General features: G+C 46.3%; 1 protein-coding gene across 1 annotated transcript in view; it reads left to right on the top strand.

The window, feature by feature from the left end:
- Nucleotides 1-15491, top strand: part of DNAJB14 (DnaJ heat shock protein family (Hsp40) member B14) — a 197614-nt gene that overhangs the window by 70576 nt on the left and 111547 nt on the right. The window contains exons 2-3 of the mRNA XM_085635858.1: nucleotides 2714-2888; nucleotides 4542-4687. Of these exons, the coding sequence (XP_085491984.1) occupies nucleotides 2714-2888; nucleotides 4542-4687 (321 nt within the window). The remainder of the gene's footprint in view (nucleotides 1-2713; nucleotides 2889-4541; nucleotides 4688-15491) is intronic.

Below are 15491 nucleotides of genomic sequence, written 5' to 3'. Positions count from 1 at the left end.
TGGGTAGGCCTAATGCCCGCGACAGGAAACGGCCCAAAACGCAACATGGACACTCCACATTTTTACAGTAAAAAAGACCCTTTTTTTGCAAAGTGTCTAGCTGTGAATTTTGAACTCTAGCTCTGCCGACACCTAGGGAAACCTATACATTTTTTTAAAGTAGACACCCAGTAGAATCCAGGATGGCATGCCTTGTCTGGCTCTCACCAGGTTCTGTTACCCAGAATCCCTTGCAAACCTCAAACTTTGTAAAAAAATAAAAATAAAACACACACATTTTCCTCACATTTCTGTAATGGAAAGTTCTGGTATTTGCGTGGATCCACAAAATTCCACCCACCCCGCATTCCCCAAAGTCTCCCGATAAAAATGGTACCTCAGTCGTGTAGGTGGGCAGGTGCCCATGGCAGGTAAGGGCCCAAAACTTATTGAGGAGACATCAAAATGACCTTTCACAAAACAACCTGGTTTTGCAAGGCGGGGGTCACCTGAGTTTTTGACCCCGGGCTCAGCGGCCATCCAGGGAAACCTACCATACCCACACATTTCTGAAAACTAGATACTCGGGAGTCCAGGGAGGTGTGACTTGCGTGGATACCCCAAAGTGTTGCTAGCCAGAATCCCCTGCAAACCACACATTTTTCTGAAAAAATCTAATTTTTCTCAAATTTCTGTGTGGGAAAGTTGTGGGACCAGCGGGCTGACACAAATTTCCTACCACTCAGCGTTCCTCCAAGTCTCCCAATAAAAATGGTACCTCACTTGTGTGGGTGGGTCAGGTACCCGTGACAGGCAAGGGCTCTAAGCTTATTGTGGAGACTTCAAAATGACCTATCATAAAACTACCTGGGTTTTTGGCCCCGGGCTCAGCTGACATCTAGGGAAACCTACCAAACCTACACACTTCTAAAACCTAGACACCCAGGGAGTCCAGTGAGGTATGGCTTGCGTGGATCCCCCAATGTTTCCCTACCCAGAATCCCCTGCAAACCTCAAATTTATCTGAAAAATCACTTTTTTTACACTATTTTGTGTGGGGTCACCGTGCTGGCACAAATGTCCTACCACCCAGCATTCCCCTTGTTCTGCCGAGTAAAATGATACCTCACTTGTGTGGGTGAGCCAAAGGCCTGTGACTGGGAAGGGCCTAAAACATATGGATTAAGGGTATAGAACCGCAAATTGTAAGCGCTACATTTAAAAAAATATATATATATGTTTTTAGCTGATTCTGCATTGGACAGTCACACAAGTGTGCTTATGACAGAACCATTCAGTCATGAGCATGGAAGGGGTTAAGGAAAACGGGCTGCATTAAGAAAACAAATCACACATAGTAGTCTGCTGATTCCAGCAGGCCACCATCCCTGTGATGTCAACAAATCCTAGTGGGTCACAAATTGCGACCTACCTCTTTAATATTCGTGAGGTAGGTCTATTTGCAATCCACTACGAATCACTATTTAGTGAATAGGGGTTAGATAATCCCTTTGTACATTAGTAATAGCGATTACCAAATAGTGCTTCACAGGAGATCACTATTTGATAAACGCTAGTACTGCCCTTAATACATCTAGTCTAAGATGATTATAGACGAGGAGCATAACCATCAATGGATTCTGTTCCAAAGGGTCATTTTTTTTACATTAATTCCCTGGCAAGTCTTGGAGGCGGGTCAAGGGGGATGATACAGCTGGTGGGGGAGTGGTAGTGCACTTCCTTCACTGCGTGTGAGGGTTTGGCCGGCCGTCTCAGGCCGGCCAAACCCTCATGCGCAGTAAAGCTCTCCAGCCCCCGCCGGGTTGCTGGGGCTGGAGAGAGCAGGCACAGGCTCCCAATCTTCCTGGGAGTGCAAGTTGCCAGCGCTCACACCAGTCCTGATGCTGCTTTCATGTAGCGTCCGGATTGGCCACAGTGCAGTCTGGGAGCCTGTTCCCAGAAGAAGAAAGAGCGCAATGCGGCGGGCGACAGCGGCTTATTTTTACTTCTTTTTTTTTTTTTTGTCCCCAAACACACCCCCATATCCTCCTCCACCTCCCTCCTCCAGCCGGCCCTTTGGCAGGGGACGGGCCGCTACTGGACAAGACCTAGAAATCAATTGTCTCTATGGTCTGCTGGAAAAAAGAGCTAGAGAACCAAAAATCATGTCCATCTGAAACTCAAGAACTAGGAGCTTGACGATTGTTCATCAGAGGTAGCATGTAATAGGGAACTGAAAAACCTAGAAAATTCATTAATCTGGGAAAGTTGCTGGAGACATTTGATGAAAGGGATTTGGTCTTCTTGCAAAGAAAGCATTCTCATCATGTTAGTGGTCATTTTCCTCTCTTGCAAGAATGTTGTTGAGGAGACGAGAAAGGATGAGGGGGATGCTTGCACAGGAGATGTGCAATGCCAGTGAGGGAAGCATGCAGTGTGTGCATGCTTCTGGTTTCTGGTATGTTTCGTAAATGTAACTGTTAAATGTAGTTCTTGACTATTGTACTGATTGAGAATTAAGTTTGTTCTTTGAAAAATAGACTTCGAACACATCAATAATTTCATTAACATACATTTCTGAGCATATATCCTTATGTCTGAAGCCTCTGTTGAGGAATAAATAAAAACAGGAAAACAAGAACTCACTGTTTCACTTTGAATAATTTTCTATGATTTGTTGTTTTGTGTCAGGAATTACTTAATTTCTTAGTATTTGTTCTTGTGATTCTTACAGTGTTGATGGATGCAATTACTAAAAATGGAAGTGCTACCGCGAATGGCCCTCACTGTCGAAAGCCACCGAGTGGCTGTGAGCAAAGCAAGCAGAGCAGTGTAAAGTCTGACAATGCATCTGCCGCTGGGGAAACTGGAAAGAGTTACATGAAAGAGCAGCTGGACGGAGTCACTAGGTATGTGCTTCTATAGAACTTGGTATCATCGATCCTTGTTCATCATCTAACACAATTAAAAAGGTATTTCACTTTAGTGCGCAAAACCCTCGTGAACATCTGAATTTATCAACTCCAGAGTATATATTGTTACTTAATATGTTACTTAATATTTGTCAATGTAGGCATTGGCATGACCAGTTTTGCTATCTTTGATTCAGGACTGTGATCTTGGTGAACTGTGAATTAACAATTTTTTTGCAATAGTTTTGAATGACATATTTATACCATTGCTGAAAGTAAATAAAATACAAAACAAATATCATCGTTCAGATTTTCAAACCAGCCAGTAAAGTCTGATTCTACTTAAGAACCCTTCCCATGCTCTCTGCCCCTAATGAAGGTATCCGCTAGGATAATCCTGAAAATGAAACCTGTCAAACTGGATAGCAGTGTTCAAAGGTATAGGCTCAAATCCCTGTTATCTTGTATTGCCATGCTTTATAAATAATATATCACCGTCTGGTCCCTTGGTACTACAAATGATGAGGAACTCAAATTGTTGATGAGCAATGTCTTCATCCTCTTCCTCAAGAGAGAGTGTGAGGTGATGTTCTTAATATTAAAGGGTAGGTATTTCCAGATTTTCAGAGCCAAGGCAGATAAGGCTTTACCCTCTAGTGAGGTTTTTCAGAAGGTAGGGCTCTTTAAGCGAAGTTTAGAATTAAATTGTAGTCCAGGGAAGGTGTACCTTTTTTTTTTTTTTTTTTTTTTTTTTTTTTTTTTTTTTTTTTGATGCAAGAAAGGCAGGTGCGGATCTAACCAAGCATTTCTGAACTGTTCAAAGAACTTCAAAATGTACTCTCTTCTTTAATGGCAGCCAGTGTAATTGAAATTGGAAATATTTTCCACTCGGAAAACGTGATGCTGCGGCAACAGTTCTAGTTCCTTGATTTTGGTTTTACTGAAGACGTTTTGATGGGGTTTTATTTCATCCTAGGACGATGGTAATCAAATCTTGATCCGTTTAAGTCTGAGTTGGCCATTCTTCTCCTTTTAGCAATAAAGTAGGGAAAAATGGTTTTATCATATGAATCTGTGAGGTGCAGGATCAAATTATAGATGGGATTTGCCTGCAGCTATATGTTTAAGGCAGCAACACAGGCAGAGTATTATGAGGATTGGGTCAGAGTACTATAGTCCGTTCAGCTGTGATGCAGTCTGAAAACAGGTTGGCCTGTCTTTTCATGGTCGTTTCGGCGGCGGATAGATATTTTACCAGGCGACAGCTTAGTTGGACATCCTCACCAGAGAACGATGCGAACACTGCTTGTCTGCATATTCGAATGTGTTTCTTATTGAAGAGGGGTCTTAGCAAGATCCGTTGTTCCAGTTTTAAGGTCTTGCATATAGTTAGCAGATTCACTATATCCTCCTCCACCTCCCCGCAGAGTCGGCAGATTGCTGGCTTCGGGGGGCATAGCCAGGGCGGCATGTGGTATGCAGATGGTAGTATAACTAGGCGGAATTTCAAAAATTACTCTTTTGTTGCTCTGGAAAAGCTGGTGAGAAGATAGGCCATCGTATCGTATTACGTGGTGTAATCAGTAAAGTTGTGTTTTCAGTGAGCGCTTACTCTAAAGTGTGAACTTGTTCTTTGATTCTGTTTTATAGAATAAAAAAGTGCAAAACTTATTATGAAGTACTTGGGGTCAGCACTGATGCTGAGGAGGAAGATTTGAAGAAGGCATATCGAAAGCTAGCCTTGAAGTTTCATCCAGATAAAAACCAAGCACCAGGAGCAACCGAAGCATTTAAAAGTAAGTAGGAGACATATCTGAGTTTGTGAAGATGTGAGTGTGCGGGGCAAAAATTGGCATGTTTTTAAACACACATTGCAATCAACAGTATTGTGTGCCGCCCCTGTCTCTGGGTGACCTGTTGGTCTGCATAGTGCGTTGTTAACCAGCTGTAATTACCATTCCACATCCTTGTTTGTTTGTCCAAAAGACAACATGCACTGAAAAGATGACACGGCACAAAAAATGAAATTGGATTGATTTTGCGTATTGGTGGAATATTGTGGATTCAAAAGTTTAATTTTTGAGGAGAAAAAAGCATTATCAAAGGGAGTATCAGTTGCACACATAACCAAAGACTTCTCAATTTTTTTTTGATCTATCACAAATGTGTTTCACCATGTTCAGTGGATGTGTTTTCAGTTTATTTTACTGACCATGGTATTTGAATAGTTCAGTGTTGGTAAGCTCTAATGCTAATAGTTTAGTGTTGGTCATCCCTTAAGCCTCATCAGTTACCCAAGATTGTCGATTACATGCCATTGGTGACCACAAAGAGGGCTTAACATGTTTGTGAACACCTTTCAGCGATCTATCCTGGCAATTTCATGTTTAATGTGTCTAAGGAGTGTTTTTGTGCCATCAACTAATTTTTTGTGTTTTTTGTGAGGGACTTCCCTAGTTGTTTACCTTCTGTGGAAAAGGAGCAACTTTTTTGTTTTTACTCCAGTTGATATTTTCAAGAGCAATACCCGGAAAAGCTGTGTCTGTAGTATCGCCATTGTTGCGCTTTATCTGTCTCTTGTCACAGATCTTTTTCTGTACAAACCTTGCAACGTCCGTTTTGAAAAAACACCTCATCCAGTCTTGACCCTGATCCAACACTGAACATCAAGCGGCACACAGCTGTGATTACATGCTTAAGTACGAGGCAATAAACAATAACTGTATTCCGCTGTTTTCTTACACCGTAGAGCAGTGTTAAAGATACCATTTGCAGCCAAGTTCTTCACAAGAGAGGTGGTCTCCTATCTGCAAGCTTGCTTGGTTCACCGTACTACCCTGGACAGTGCACAGATTAATTTGAATTCTTGCATAAGTGGGATCTAATGTTCAGGAATGTCTGGCTGTTCAATGTATTATTGGCATTTGGAACAATAGAACTCCTTTTTAATGGAAACGTCTTCAATTGGGCTGATTTGCAGGGTGCCGTCAGAAGGTTGATGTTTTCTGTTTTGAAAGACGTCACAGATGGTTGGACCAAAGGCATTTTTAAGTTGCCTCTTTTTAATAGTTTTGTCATGGTTCGAGTGCAAGTTCTAGCCATTGATGACTGTTCTATTGAGTTGTCCCTTTATAGGTTGGGACAGCCAGACCCCAAAATGGCACTAACACATACAAACACGGTGGCAGTGTATATCTTGCTGCACCAAATACCAGTCTTTGTCCAAAAGTGATCTCAACAGTATTAATATTTCTTCGTACAATTGCTAACACGAATGCTCACCTCTCAAAACCAGCCACCCACTATGGTCTCAAATACAGCCTATGAACACAAAAAGTGAGAGGCATTATTATAATAACAACACTCCGGGTTTGATCCCAAAAACACAAAAAGAAGGCGATGACAGAAATAAGCGTCTTTTCTCTAGATGGTATTGCAAATCCCTGTATTCATTATTTTATACATAACAGCCAATGCGTTTCACCCTTGAGGGCTTCTTCAGGAAAAATAAACGATCCACAGAACAGAATAAGGATTCCACAGGGTATTATCCATATCGGCTTCCTAACCCCCGAGTTTAAGTGTCGTGTCTCCCTTCCAAGCTCTGGTTATTTTGATTTTTGAGACTACATTGCCAAGGGAAATCCAGATCCGCTCCTCAACTGTCAAGTCTGTTGCATCCCATACATTAAGAAGGCCGAGACAGGGGATGGCTTCCATACTTTTCCCGCAGACCTCCCACATTTTTGAAGTTATTTTCTTCCAATACAACTGCACAGTTGAGCAGTCCCACCATTGGTGTAAATATGTGCCCATTTAGCCGCAACCCCTGGGGCATTGTGGGGGAGCTTATAATGCCCATCTTGGCCAACGCCACACCAGTATAATTATCTCTATGAAGGAGCTTAAGATGGATTAGTTTAAATCTAGAACGCATTTCGACCTCCCGAGAGGAGGATAGCTTTTCCTGCCACTCCTCATCATCTAAATCCCCCACGTATTCCACCCACTTAGAACGGATCTTCACTAAAGCGTCTGGGGAGTTATTTAAAATCTTTCTATAGATCGGGGACATTACTTTATCTTTCAAATAGTCGTCAAGGAGTCTGTCCTCCAATGGCAAGGCCGCTGGGAGGCCTGTGCCCTTGGGCACTGCTTTATACAGTGCATTGCAAACTTGGAGGTATCGGAATGTTTCACCCGGGTTTAGATCATAATTTCTTTGAAGGTCACTAAAGGGACCACCTCACCTTTCGCCCACAAGTCGCCTACTGTTGAAAGTCTAATGAGGTCCCACTTACGAAATCACGGGCTATGCGCCAAGAGCCCCAATCGGTCAGACTCCGAGGGGGGGTGGCAAGGGTAATCTTATTTTTCCAACCCAAGGCAGAGTTAGCCGCGTCCCACAAAGCAACCGTGGTTGCGGTTGGAGTATACATCGGGGCATTTCTCCGCCCTCCATATAGTGCCCGTTGATAAGAGCCAGCAATCATATTGTACCTGTCCATTTGGTAAGCAGGTTCAGTTAATGGCCAATGTACCCAGTGGTTGGTGATCGCTAATTGGGAAGCGCAATAATAGCTCTCTAGTGCCGGGAGAGCAATTCCACCATCGTTCCAGCTCTTCGAGAGCTTAGCCAAGGAAATACAGTGGTTCCTACGTTCCAAAGAAGGGTTCTGACCTCTCACTCTACAGGCTGAAAATATTTGGGCAGGACGGGGAAAGGCATATTTTGTAATGCGTAAACAAATCGAGGCAAGGCCATCATCTTATAGAGGGCTGCCCTGCCCAACAACGTGAATGGCAGTGTCTTCCAATGTTGTACATCGGTCTGGAGACGGCGCAGCAGCGGGGCCAAATTATCATAAAAGGTCACTGGGTCAGTCGTAACATAAATCCCCAGATAACTAATTCATTCAGTGACCGTTATAGCACCACAGTGTGCGGGTAACCTGAGATCTCCCCCCGAAAGAATGTATTTACTTATCCCAGTTTATTGTATAGCCGGAATATTTCTGAAATAGGGTGAATATGTGGAGTATTATGTGTATGGAAAAATAGGGCCGGGCCAGATACTGTAAAATGTCATCTGCATAGAGGGAAATTCTTTCCTCCCAACCCAGTGTCCAGTTTAAGCCTCTGATGAAGGGGTCCCCGCTGATCCAGATTGCCAATGGTTCGAGAACCAAAGCAAAGATCTGCGCGGAGAGTGGTCATCCCTGTCGTGTCCCCCTATGCAAGGCAAAGGTTGCCGAGTGGCCCCCATTCACTGTCACTCTCGCCAGGGGCTCTGACTACAGGAGCTGCACCCATGCCAAAAACTTTGGGCCCAATCCGTACTGCTCTAACGCCTCAAACAGGTAGGTCCATTCTATCAGATCAAATGCTAGTTTTGCATCTAGGGACACGATTACTGCATCTTCTTGTATAGTCCTAGCTCTGCCTAAGACCCCATGAAGCCTTTGCATATTGAGCGCCATGTTTCTGCCCGGCATAAAGCCAGATTGATCAGGATGCCTCAGTTTACTGAGCAGGGACGACAGTCGCGTGGCCAAGATTTTTACCAGTATTTTCACATCAGGATTCAATAACTATATCGGCCGGTAGGAGCCACACTGTTCTGGAGGTTTGCCGTTTGTGGATCACAACCACATTTGCCAATCTTTGTGTTTCAGGGAGGATACTTTCCTCCACACTTTCCTCATACATATCAGTGAGATATGAGGCTACGGTAGACGCATTAATTTTAAATGGCTCAATCGGAAGACCACACGGTCCCATCTCTTTTCCTGACTGTAAGGCACCAATGGCTTTAATGACCTCCTCTTTATTCAAATCTAGCTCGAGCCCCTCTCTCTCTCCGAGTTGTCCAAAATGGGGAGTCTAGGGGTAATTAACTGCTCACCTGAAGATACACCTGCTGATTCATATATCACTTTGAAGTGGTCTGCAACGGCCCCGCAATTGTGTTTTAGTCCCTAAGTTGATCTCCGCCCGCCGTCACAATCTCAAGTACCCACCTAGAGGCCAGCTCACGTCTGTCCAGCCACGCTAGTAGCTTGCTCTCCTTGTCACCTATCTCGTAGATCTGACACTGCGTGGCCCGGTAGTGAGCCTTAGCCGCCTCTTCAGCGATATGCCTATATTCCTTCTGCTTAAGGAGTAATTTATGTTTGAGTTCGAGGACACTGAGAGCACCTGGTCTTCCTCCAGGTGGGCTATTTCGCTCTCCCGGGTGAGCAGCTGATTTTGCTTTTCTTTCTTATATCCAGCTACAATTGACACTCTGTGTCCTCTAATCGCCGTTTTATACGCCTCTCACAATGTGGGAGTCCACGGAGCCCGCGTTTTCTTTAAAGTAATTTTCCGTCCTCTCCATTACCCCTTCCCAAATCGTAGGGAGTCACAAATACCAAGGGTTAAGCGCCATCTCTCGTCTATTGCCCGGGGGAGAATCTCCATATGTAACTACAACTGGAAAATGATCAGAGATGCCCCTGGGGAGGTGACCCACCTCTCCAAACATGGAGAACTGATCCGCTCTGCAAAATACATAATCAATACGAGAGACTCCCGTGCACGCCTGAGTGAAAGGTGTACTGAAGGGAGGATGATTATATTCTCTCCAAACGTCCAACAAACCCATGACTGTTAAAAAAATCCCCTAGCTCTTTCCCAGCCGGTTCCTCCGGCTTAGATGGTCGTCTGTCAACGTTCCCTTTCAAAGCAGCATTGCAATCACTCCCAAGTATCGACTCACCCTCCGGCAAATTAAGCAGATGTGATCCCAGCTCATTCAGGGTAGGGAGGTGAAGCCGGGGTGGGATGTACAGTGAAATGATGTTACGTACTCTACCCTCCCATGTGCCAGTCAGCGTCACAAATCTGGCCAGCTGGTTGCGTACCACCGACTGAACCTGAAAGGGGGAGGACTTACGCAGAAGAATCCCCACCCCTCTAGAGGCTTTAGTGTATCCTGCATGCGTCACCAACTTATACCCCCATCTATTTAGGGTGCAATATGAGGAACCTTAGATGTGGGTTTCCTGCAATAACACCACGTCCTATTTTTAAATATTGCAGGACAGTTCCCCTCTTTATTCTATCTCCTAGCCCATTGACATTCCACAAAAGCAGTTTAAGTTGGCCGAGTCGGGAAGGCTGTTAAAGGTGTCTGGTCATTCAGGAAATATACCGTGAGGCACTGGCCCCGGATCGCACTCAGATAGTCGTCGTGTCCCACATTACACGTAAGTAGAACAACAATACGGTCAGGTAAATCGCGCGGCCTAAAGTTGGACACCCTACTGTTCAGTTAGGTACCACCTTTGCACTGTCAGGTAACATCATTGTACACCATACTAAACAAAAAACATAACAACAAACCCTTGGGGAATCCCCCAAACCCTCCCTGCAGCGTGGATTTCAAACTGCCCACCCCCCAACTGATGAGTACAGGCCCCAGCTAGGCCCACAAGTACAAAGGATTCGCCCTTCTGTGTACGAAGTACTAGAAGGAAGTTGGCACGGAAACTGCAAATACAAAGACAAAGTTTATTAACCTTCAAAGGTGGTCCTACAACCTACGCAACACTCTACAGTATTGCACAGAGTAGCACAAAGAACTTGTGCACATGGTCCCCTTTTATACACAATAGGGGGGCTCATAAGTAGGCGGATACAACATGAAGCAAGATTTATGGTCTTATATGGACATGTTCAGTGCATAATCAATACATGGGTGAAGTTAACGTTTCCTGAGACCCGCGAAAACACATTCAAGCAAAGCCTAATTAGTGACAGATGTGGTCAGTTCTGGACATGCACCAAACGCACAAAGGAGTTATTTATAGACTGTTGCTAGGCAGATCTCGGGAGTGACCAATGAAGAGGTAGGACTCTTCTCGTGCAGAGCACGTGGCTTCGTGGCAATACAAGATGGCGAACGGCTAAGCAAAATGAAGTCTGAACATTAGTCAATATAAAGCAGAAAACGTAATTCAGACATGAAGAGCACATGTCTTCAGTAAATACTTAATCATATCGCTGTGTTATTTACAACACAACTGTGCAGAGCGCCTGCGTGCCCAATCCCATCAAACCTTGTAAAGGGGAATGTGACCCCGTCAACCCAAGCCCAAGCTCCTATAGTACCCCAGCTCAAGTATTGTAAGTCCATGTAGCAATACTACACCCACCCCGGCAACAACAGACCCAAGTCACATGATGAGTGAAGATACACAAAAGTACAACCACAGTGAAGGTCGCATAAGGCCATGCAATCCGTAATATACCCCCCTTCCCAGAACCATATTACTCGACAAGGAACAGCTTCTCCGGTGAGGCCCAGGTGGTCTCACAGCACCCCGCCACTACTTCAGGGAACATTTGCCGTCCAAGACCCAGTACTCCGTCATGCGACTTAAGTCGGCACTTGTCCTACCGCGGACCCTCTCTGAGTAAGGGGGCAATGCGACGACTGTCCAGCCCCTGTGTTCGTCGCTGTGAGTCATTCTTTTGGGGACCATGAGTTTGCCATTTCTCAAATCAGTCCCACGTGTCCTCTGGAGACGAAAAGAACCAAACCTTTCCATCCAAAGTCACTCGCAGCTTCGCTGAAAAAATCATTGCATATTTGACATTCTTCTCCCGAAGTGCCCTTTTTACTTCCAAGCAGGATCTCCTCATTTTCTGGACCGTAACTGTAAAATCTGGAACAAATGTGATTGTAGAGTTTTCAAATTTTGTGGGAGGGGTGGAGAGTGCAGCTTGGAAAATTATGTCCCTGTAGTTAAATATTCTGGCTAGAATAGGGCGCGGAGGTGCTCCAGGCTTTGGGGGACCCCCCGGCACTATGTGGGCCTGCTCCACAGAGAAGTATTGGGGGAGAAAGCGGGGCTGTAGGTGATTTTGTATTAGATCTTACACAAAGAGGTCCATCGCTGAACCTTATGCCCGTCCCAGCACTCCCAAAATGCGCATGTTATTCCTGCGCGCCCTTCCTTCATGATCTTCAAGCCTGGCTTCCATTACTTTTGATGCAATTTGACGCTTTTTTCACCTGCCGCTCTAGCACCTTAGTGGAAGACTTGAAGCTCAGAGACCGAGTTTTCGGCAGTTTTCATCCTTTCCCCCAATGTGCGTAAGTCTGCATGCATGAGAGTCACTTCAGAGGTAACTGTGTCTATTTTTAGCTCCAGTGCAGTGCGGACCCCATGTATAGCTTCCATCACATCCTGGAGAGTAGGGGCACCCTCCTCCGACTGTTTCTACGTTCCCTGAAGTTCATTCTTTTCTTCCATATTCTCTGGTTTAGAGAGCGCAAACTTGTCCAGCTTGGTCTGGTGTGTTTGTCTAGAACCCTTCGCCGTTGCCATAACACCGTCGTTCCGACGGAAACTTCTCCCTTCCTCGCCGGACCATGTCTCACCAGGGCGCAGCGATTCTGATGATTGCAGCCCCACCCTGCGGATGCAGAGGACGTCTGCCCCATATTAGGCCGCGGCGCAGCAAAGATCGATGGGGCCACATTGGACTCCTGGGCACAGAACCATCAGAAGGAGCACACTCCCCAATTGAGCACTTATGACCGCCGAACCCCCATCAGGCCTTTCAACAGGACCTCTGCAGGCCTTGAGGAGCCAGTCCGGCGCATTTTCTCGGGCCAAGGCTAAGCACAAGCCCGAATTGTGGGGATCAAAGGAGCCCGATCAATTGGAGGATGAAGTGAAAGTATCTGTCCTGACAGCTAAATCCACAGGGAAATTAACTGCAATTCGGATGCATGTCCCCCAGCGTAGCAGTGAGCCCTGGAGGATAAAGCAGTTCGATGATGGCACTTGAAGGAGGCAATCATGGCAGCAGCTCTCCGTGCCTGTCTGATCCCTCTCACCCTCTGCCAACAGTTCTAAGATGGCCGCTGCCAACTACGCCGCTCCACTCTAAAACGCCCAGAGTGGAGCAGAGACCTGCATCAGTGTGGGGAGGCACAGTGTTCGTGTCTGGTGGACCCAGAGGGGCTGAGTTCATTTCTCAGCAATAGAACTTTTCAGGTCTTTGATGGCGATTCTTACTCCACAAGCCGACACCTAAACTGCGGCGTGCCCCAGGGCTCCTCATTGAGTCCCACGCTGTTTAATGTGTACATGAGACCACTGGCGGGGGTCGTCCAAAAATATGGTATTAAGATCATATCATATGCGGACGACACTCAGCTGGTGGTCTCCCTGACACAGAAAGGCAGCGTGTTTTCTCAATCCAATCTGGCAGCATGTATGGAGGAGGTTAAAAGTTGGATGGCTAACTCATCCTTAAAACTCAACGGCGATAAAACCGAGATAATGATTCTCGGCCCCTCTCCTCCTTCTACCAATGACCTGCTATGGCCCGTAAGTTTAGGACCAATGCCAACTCCGAAGGAAGACATAAAAAGCCTAGGAGTATGGTTAGATAACAAACTTACACTAAACACTCAGGCAACGAAAACCGCTGCAACCTGCTTCGGGATTATTCGAATGTTGAAAAAAATCCTGCCAATATTACCTTTTGAAGCTAAGCAGGTTGTTATCCAGGGCCTTGTACAATCTAGATTGGATTTTAACAATGCTCTATATTTAGGAGCACCAGAGTATGTGCTGGAAAAACTGCAAAGAACACAGAACTGTGCTGCCCGCACCCTTCTCCAGATCCCTCGCAGACAATCAATCAAGGCAGGGATCAGATCTCTCCACTGGCTCCCAGTCAGAGAGAGAATAAAGTTCAAAGCCCTATGCATATCGCACCAAGCATTTCACAGAGCGAGCCCGGAGATCAACCATTCTCTTCTCTCCCCTTACTGTCCCGGTAAAACTCTTCGCTCCACCAATGCATTTCTCGCCGTAGTTCCAAGAATCAAAAAAGCAAGAGCAGGTGGTAGGTCCTTTTCTTTGAACGCTGCCAGGCTCTGGAACTCCCTTCCTCTCTCACTTAGATCCAACCCCATCATTCTTCGCTTCCGCCAAGAACTGAAAACATTTTTATTCAGAAACTAATTTCCTTCTATCTCCTGTTTCTAATCCTTCTTGTCCTCTCTTGGTCCCTTCTCAGAGTCTCTTCCCACTATTAGCGCCTGGACGCCCGTGGGCAGCAGAAGCGCTCTATAAAAATCCTTTCATTCATTCAATCAATGAGGAGGGAAGAAAGGACCTGAGGCCGTGTACCTGGCTGCTCCGATCGGCACCCGCACTGGGCAGGCACTCATGGTCCGTTCTCCAGGCCCCCACTGCTGCTGCTTCGTGAGCACAGCTTTCTTACCGCTCCGCCTGCAGCTGTTCACATCCTCCAACATGCGGACAATCCCCGCCGGGGCCGGTCGCACGAGGGGTGTCGCCGCCGCCTCCTTGCTATGCCAGATCCAGCACCACCTCCAGGAAACCTCGCAGTATCAGGTTACGCGAGTCCCCGGCGCTGCAGTCCTTCTCCCGCTGGCGCCACTCCCTCGCAGTCCCTTTGGCGCCGCGGATCGCAGGCACACCGCCCTCCGCTTGAGGCAGCCCAGGAGTACAGCAAACGCAGGGACGCTGTAAGTTTGGGCTGAACAGATATATGTCCGGATGTTTAAGGTTTTTTTTAGGCTGGTGGGTAGTGGACCTCTATTCCGACGCGGCCATTATGGGTGCCAGTCAGCCATGCCCGCCCCGTTGACATCCTTCTTAGCAATACCATGCCTTGATAATCAAGAATGTTTTATTTTGATGGCAAACCTTTGTGACGTCTGAGATCCATATTTGAGAACTTAATGTACTGATTAGACTTTATATAGTAGCCTAACTCCTGTCACTTGCATTTGTGGCGTAAAAATGAGACAACATATTGAAATCTGATATATGTGTTTGAGGCATATGAGCTGCAGATTATACACTGTGCATAGCTCGCCATCTGGTGTTGGGCCCGGATGTTTGCAGTTTGTTTTTCCTCTTGGAAAGTCGTTGGAAGTCACGAGTTCGGTGACTCCTCCCTTGGTTCGTATTGCGCATGGGCTTCGGCTCCATCCTCAGATTGTTTTTTCCCGCCATCGAGCTCGAATGTAATACTTCGCGCTCCGGTTCCGAACTTTCCAGTTCACCGATCGACGCAAAATCCTCGCTCATCGAGATCCTTCAGATAATAAATCCTCTTTATCACCTTCTCTTCGGCACTTCTTCGATTCCGGTCGTCGACGGCGGCCTTCGGGCCTATTCCTGCTCCGGTCTCGGCTGATGGAAAGAACTCCTTTCAAGAAGTGCCCTCGATGTGGGTCCAAGTTTCCCCACATCGATCTCCACGGAGTGTGCAACCTCTGCCTCTCCCCTGAACACGAGGCTTGAGACTGTCCCGCCTGCAAGTCTTTTCGCTCCAAAAACACCATTCGAGATCGTCGGGCTAGACGCAACATGGCGCACTCCTCGACCTCCGCTCCAGTCGACATCTTCAGGGACGACATCTTCAGGGACGACGTCGAAGCTCCGGGACAGCAGAATATCGAACAGGAGGACGACTACCTCGTCAGTGCTTCCGAGGCCGACGACTCAGATGTGGAGGACATCACTCCGGCGCAGAGGGTCGTGAGTACAATACCCCCTT

The sequence above is a fragment of the Triturus cristatus genome, chromosome 2_1 (genome assembly GCF_964204655.1).
Source record: "Triturus cristatus chromosome 2_1, aTriCri1.1, whole genome shotgun sequence".
Taxonomy (NCBI): Eukaryota; Metazoa; Chordata; class Amphibia; order Caudata; family Salamandridae; genus Triturus; species Triturus cristatus.
This window is presented reverse-complemented; position numbering and strand designations above follow the sequence as displayed.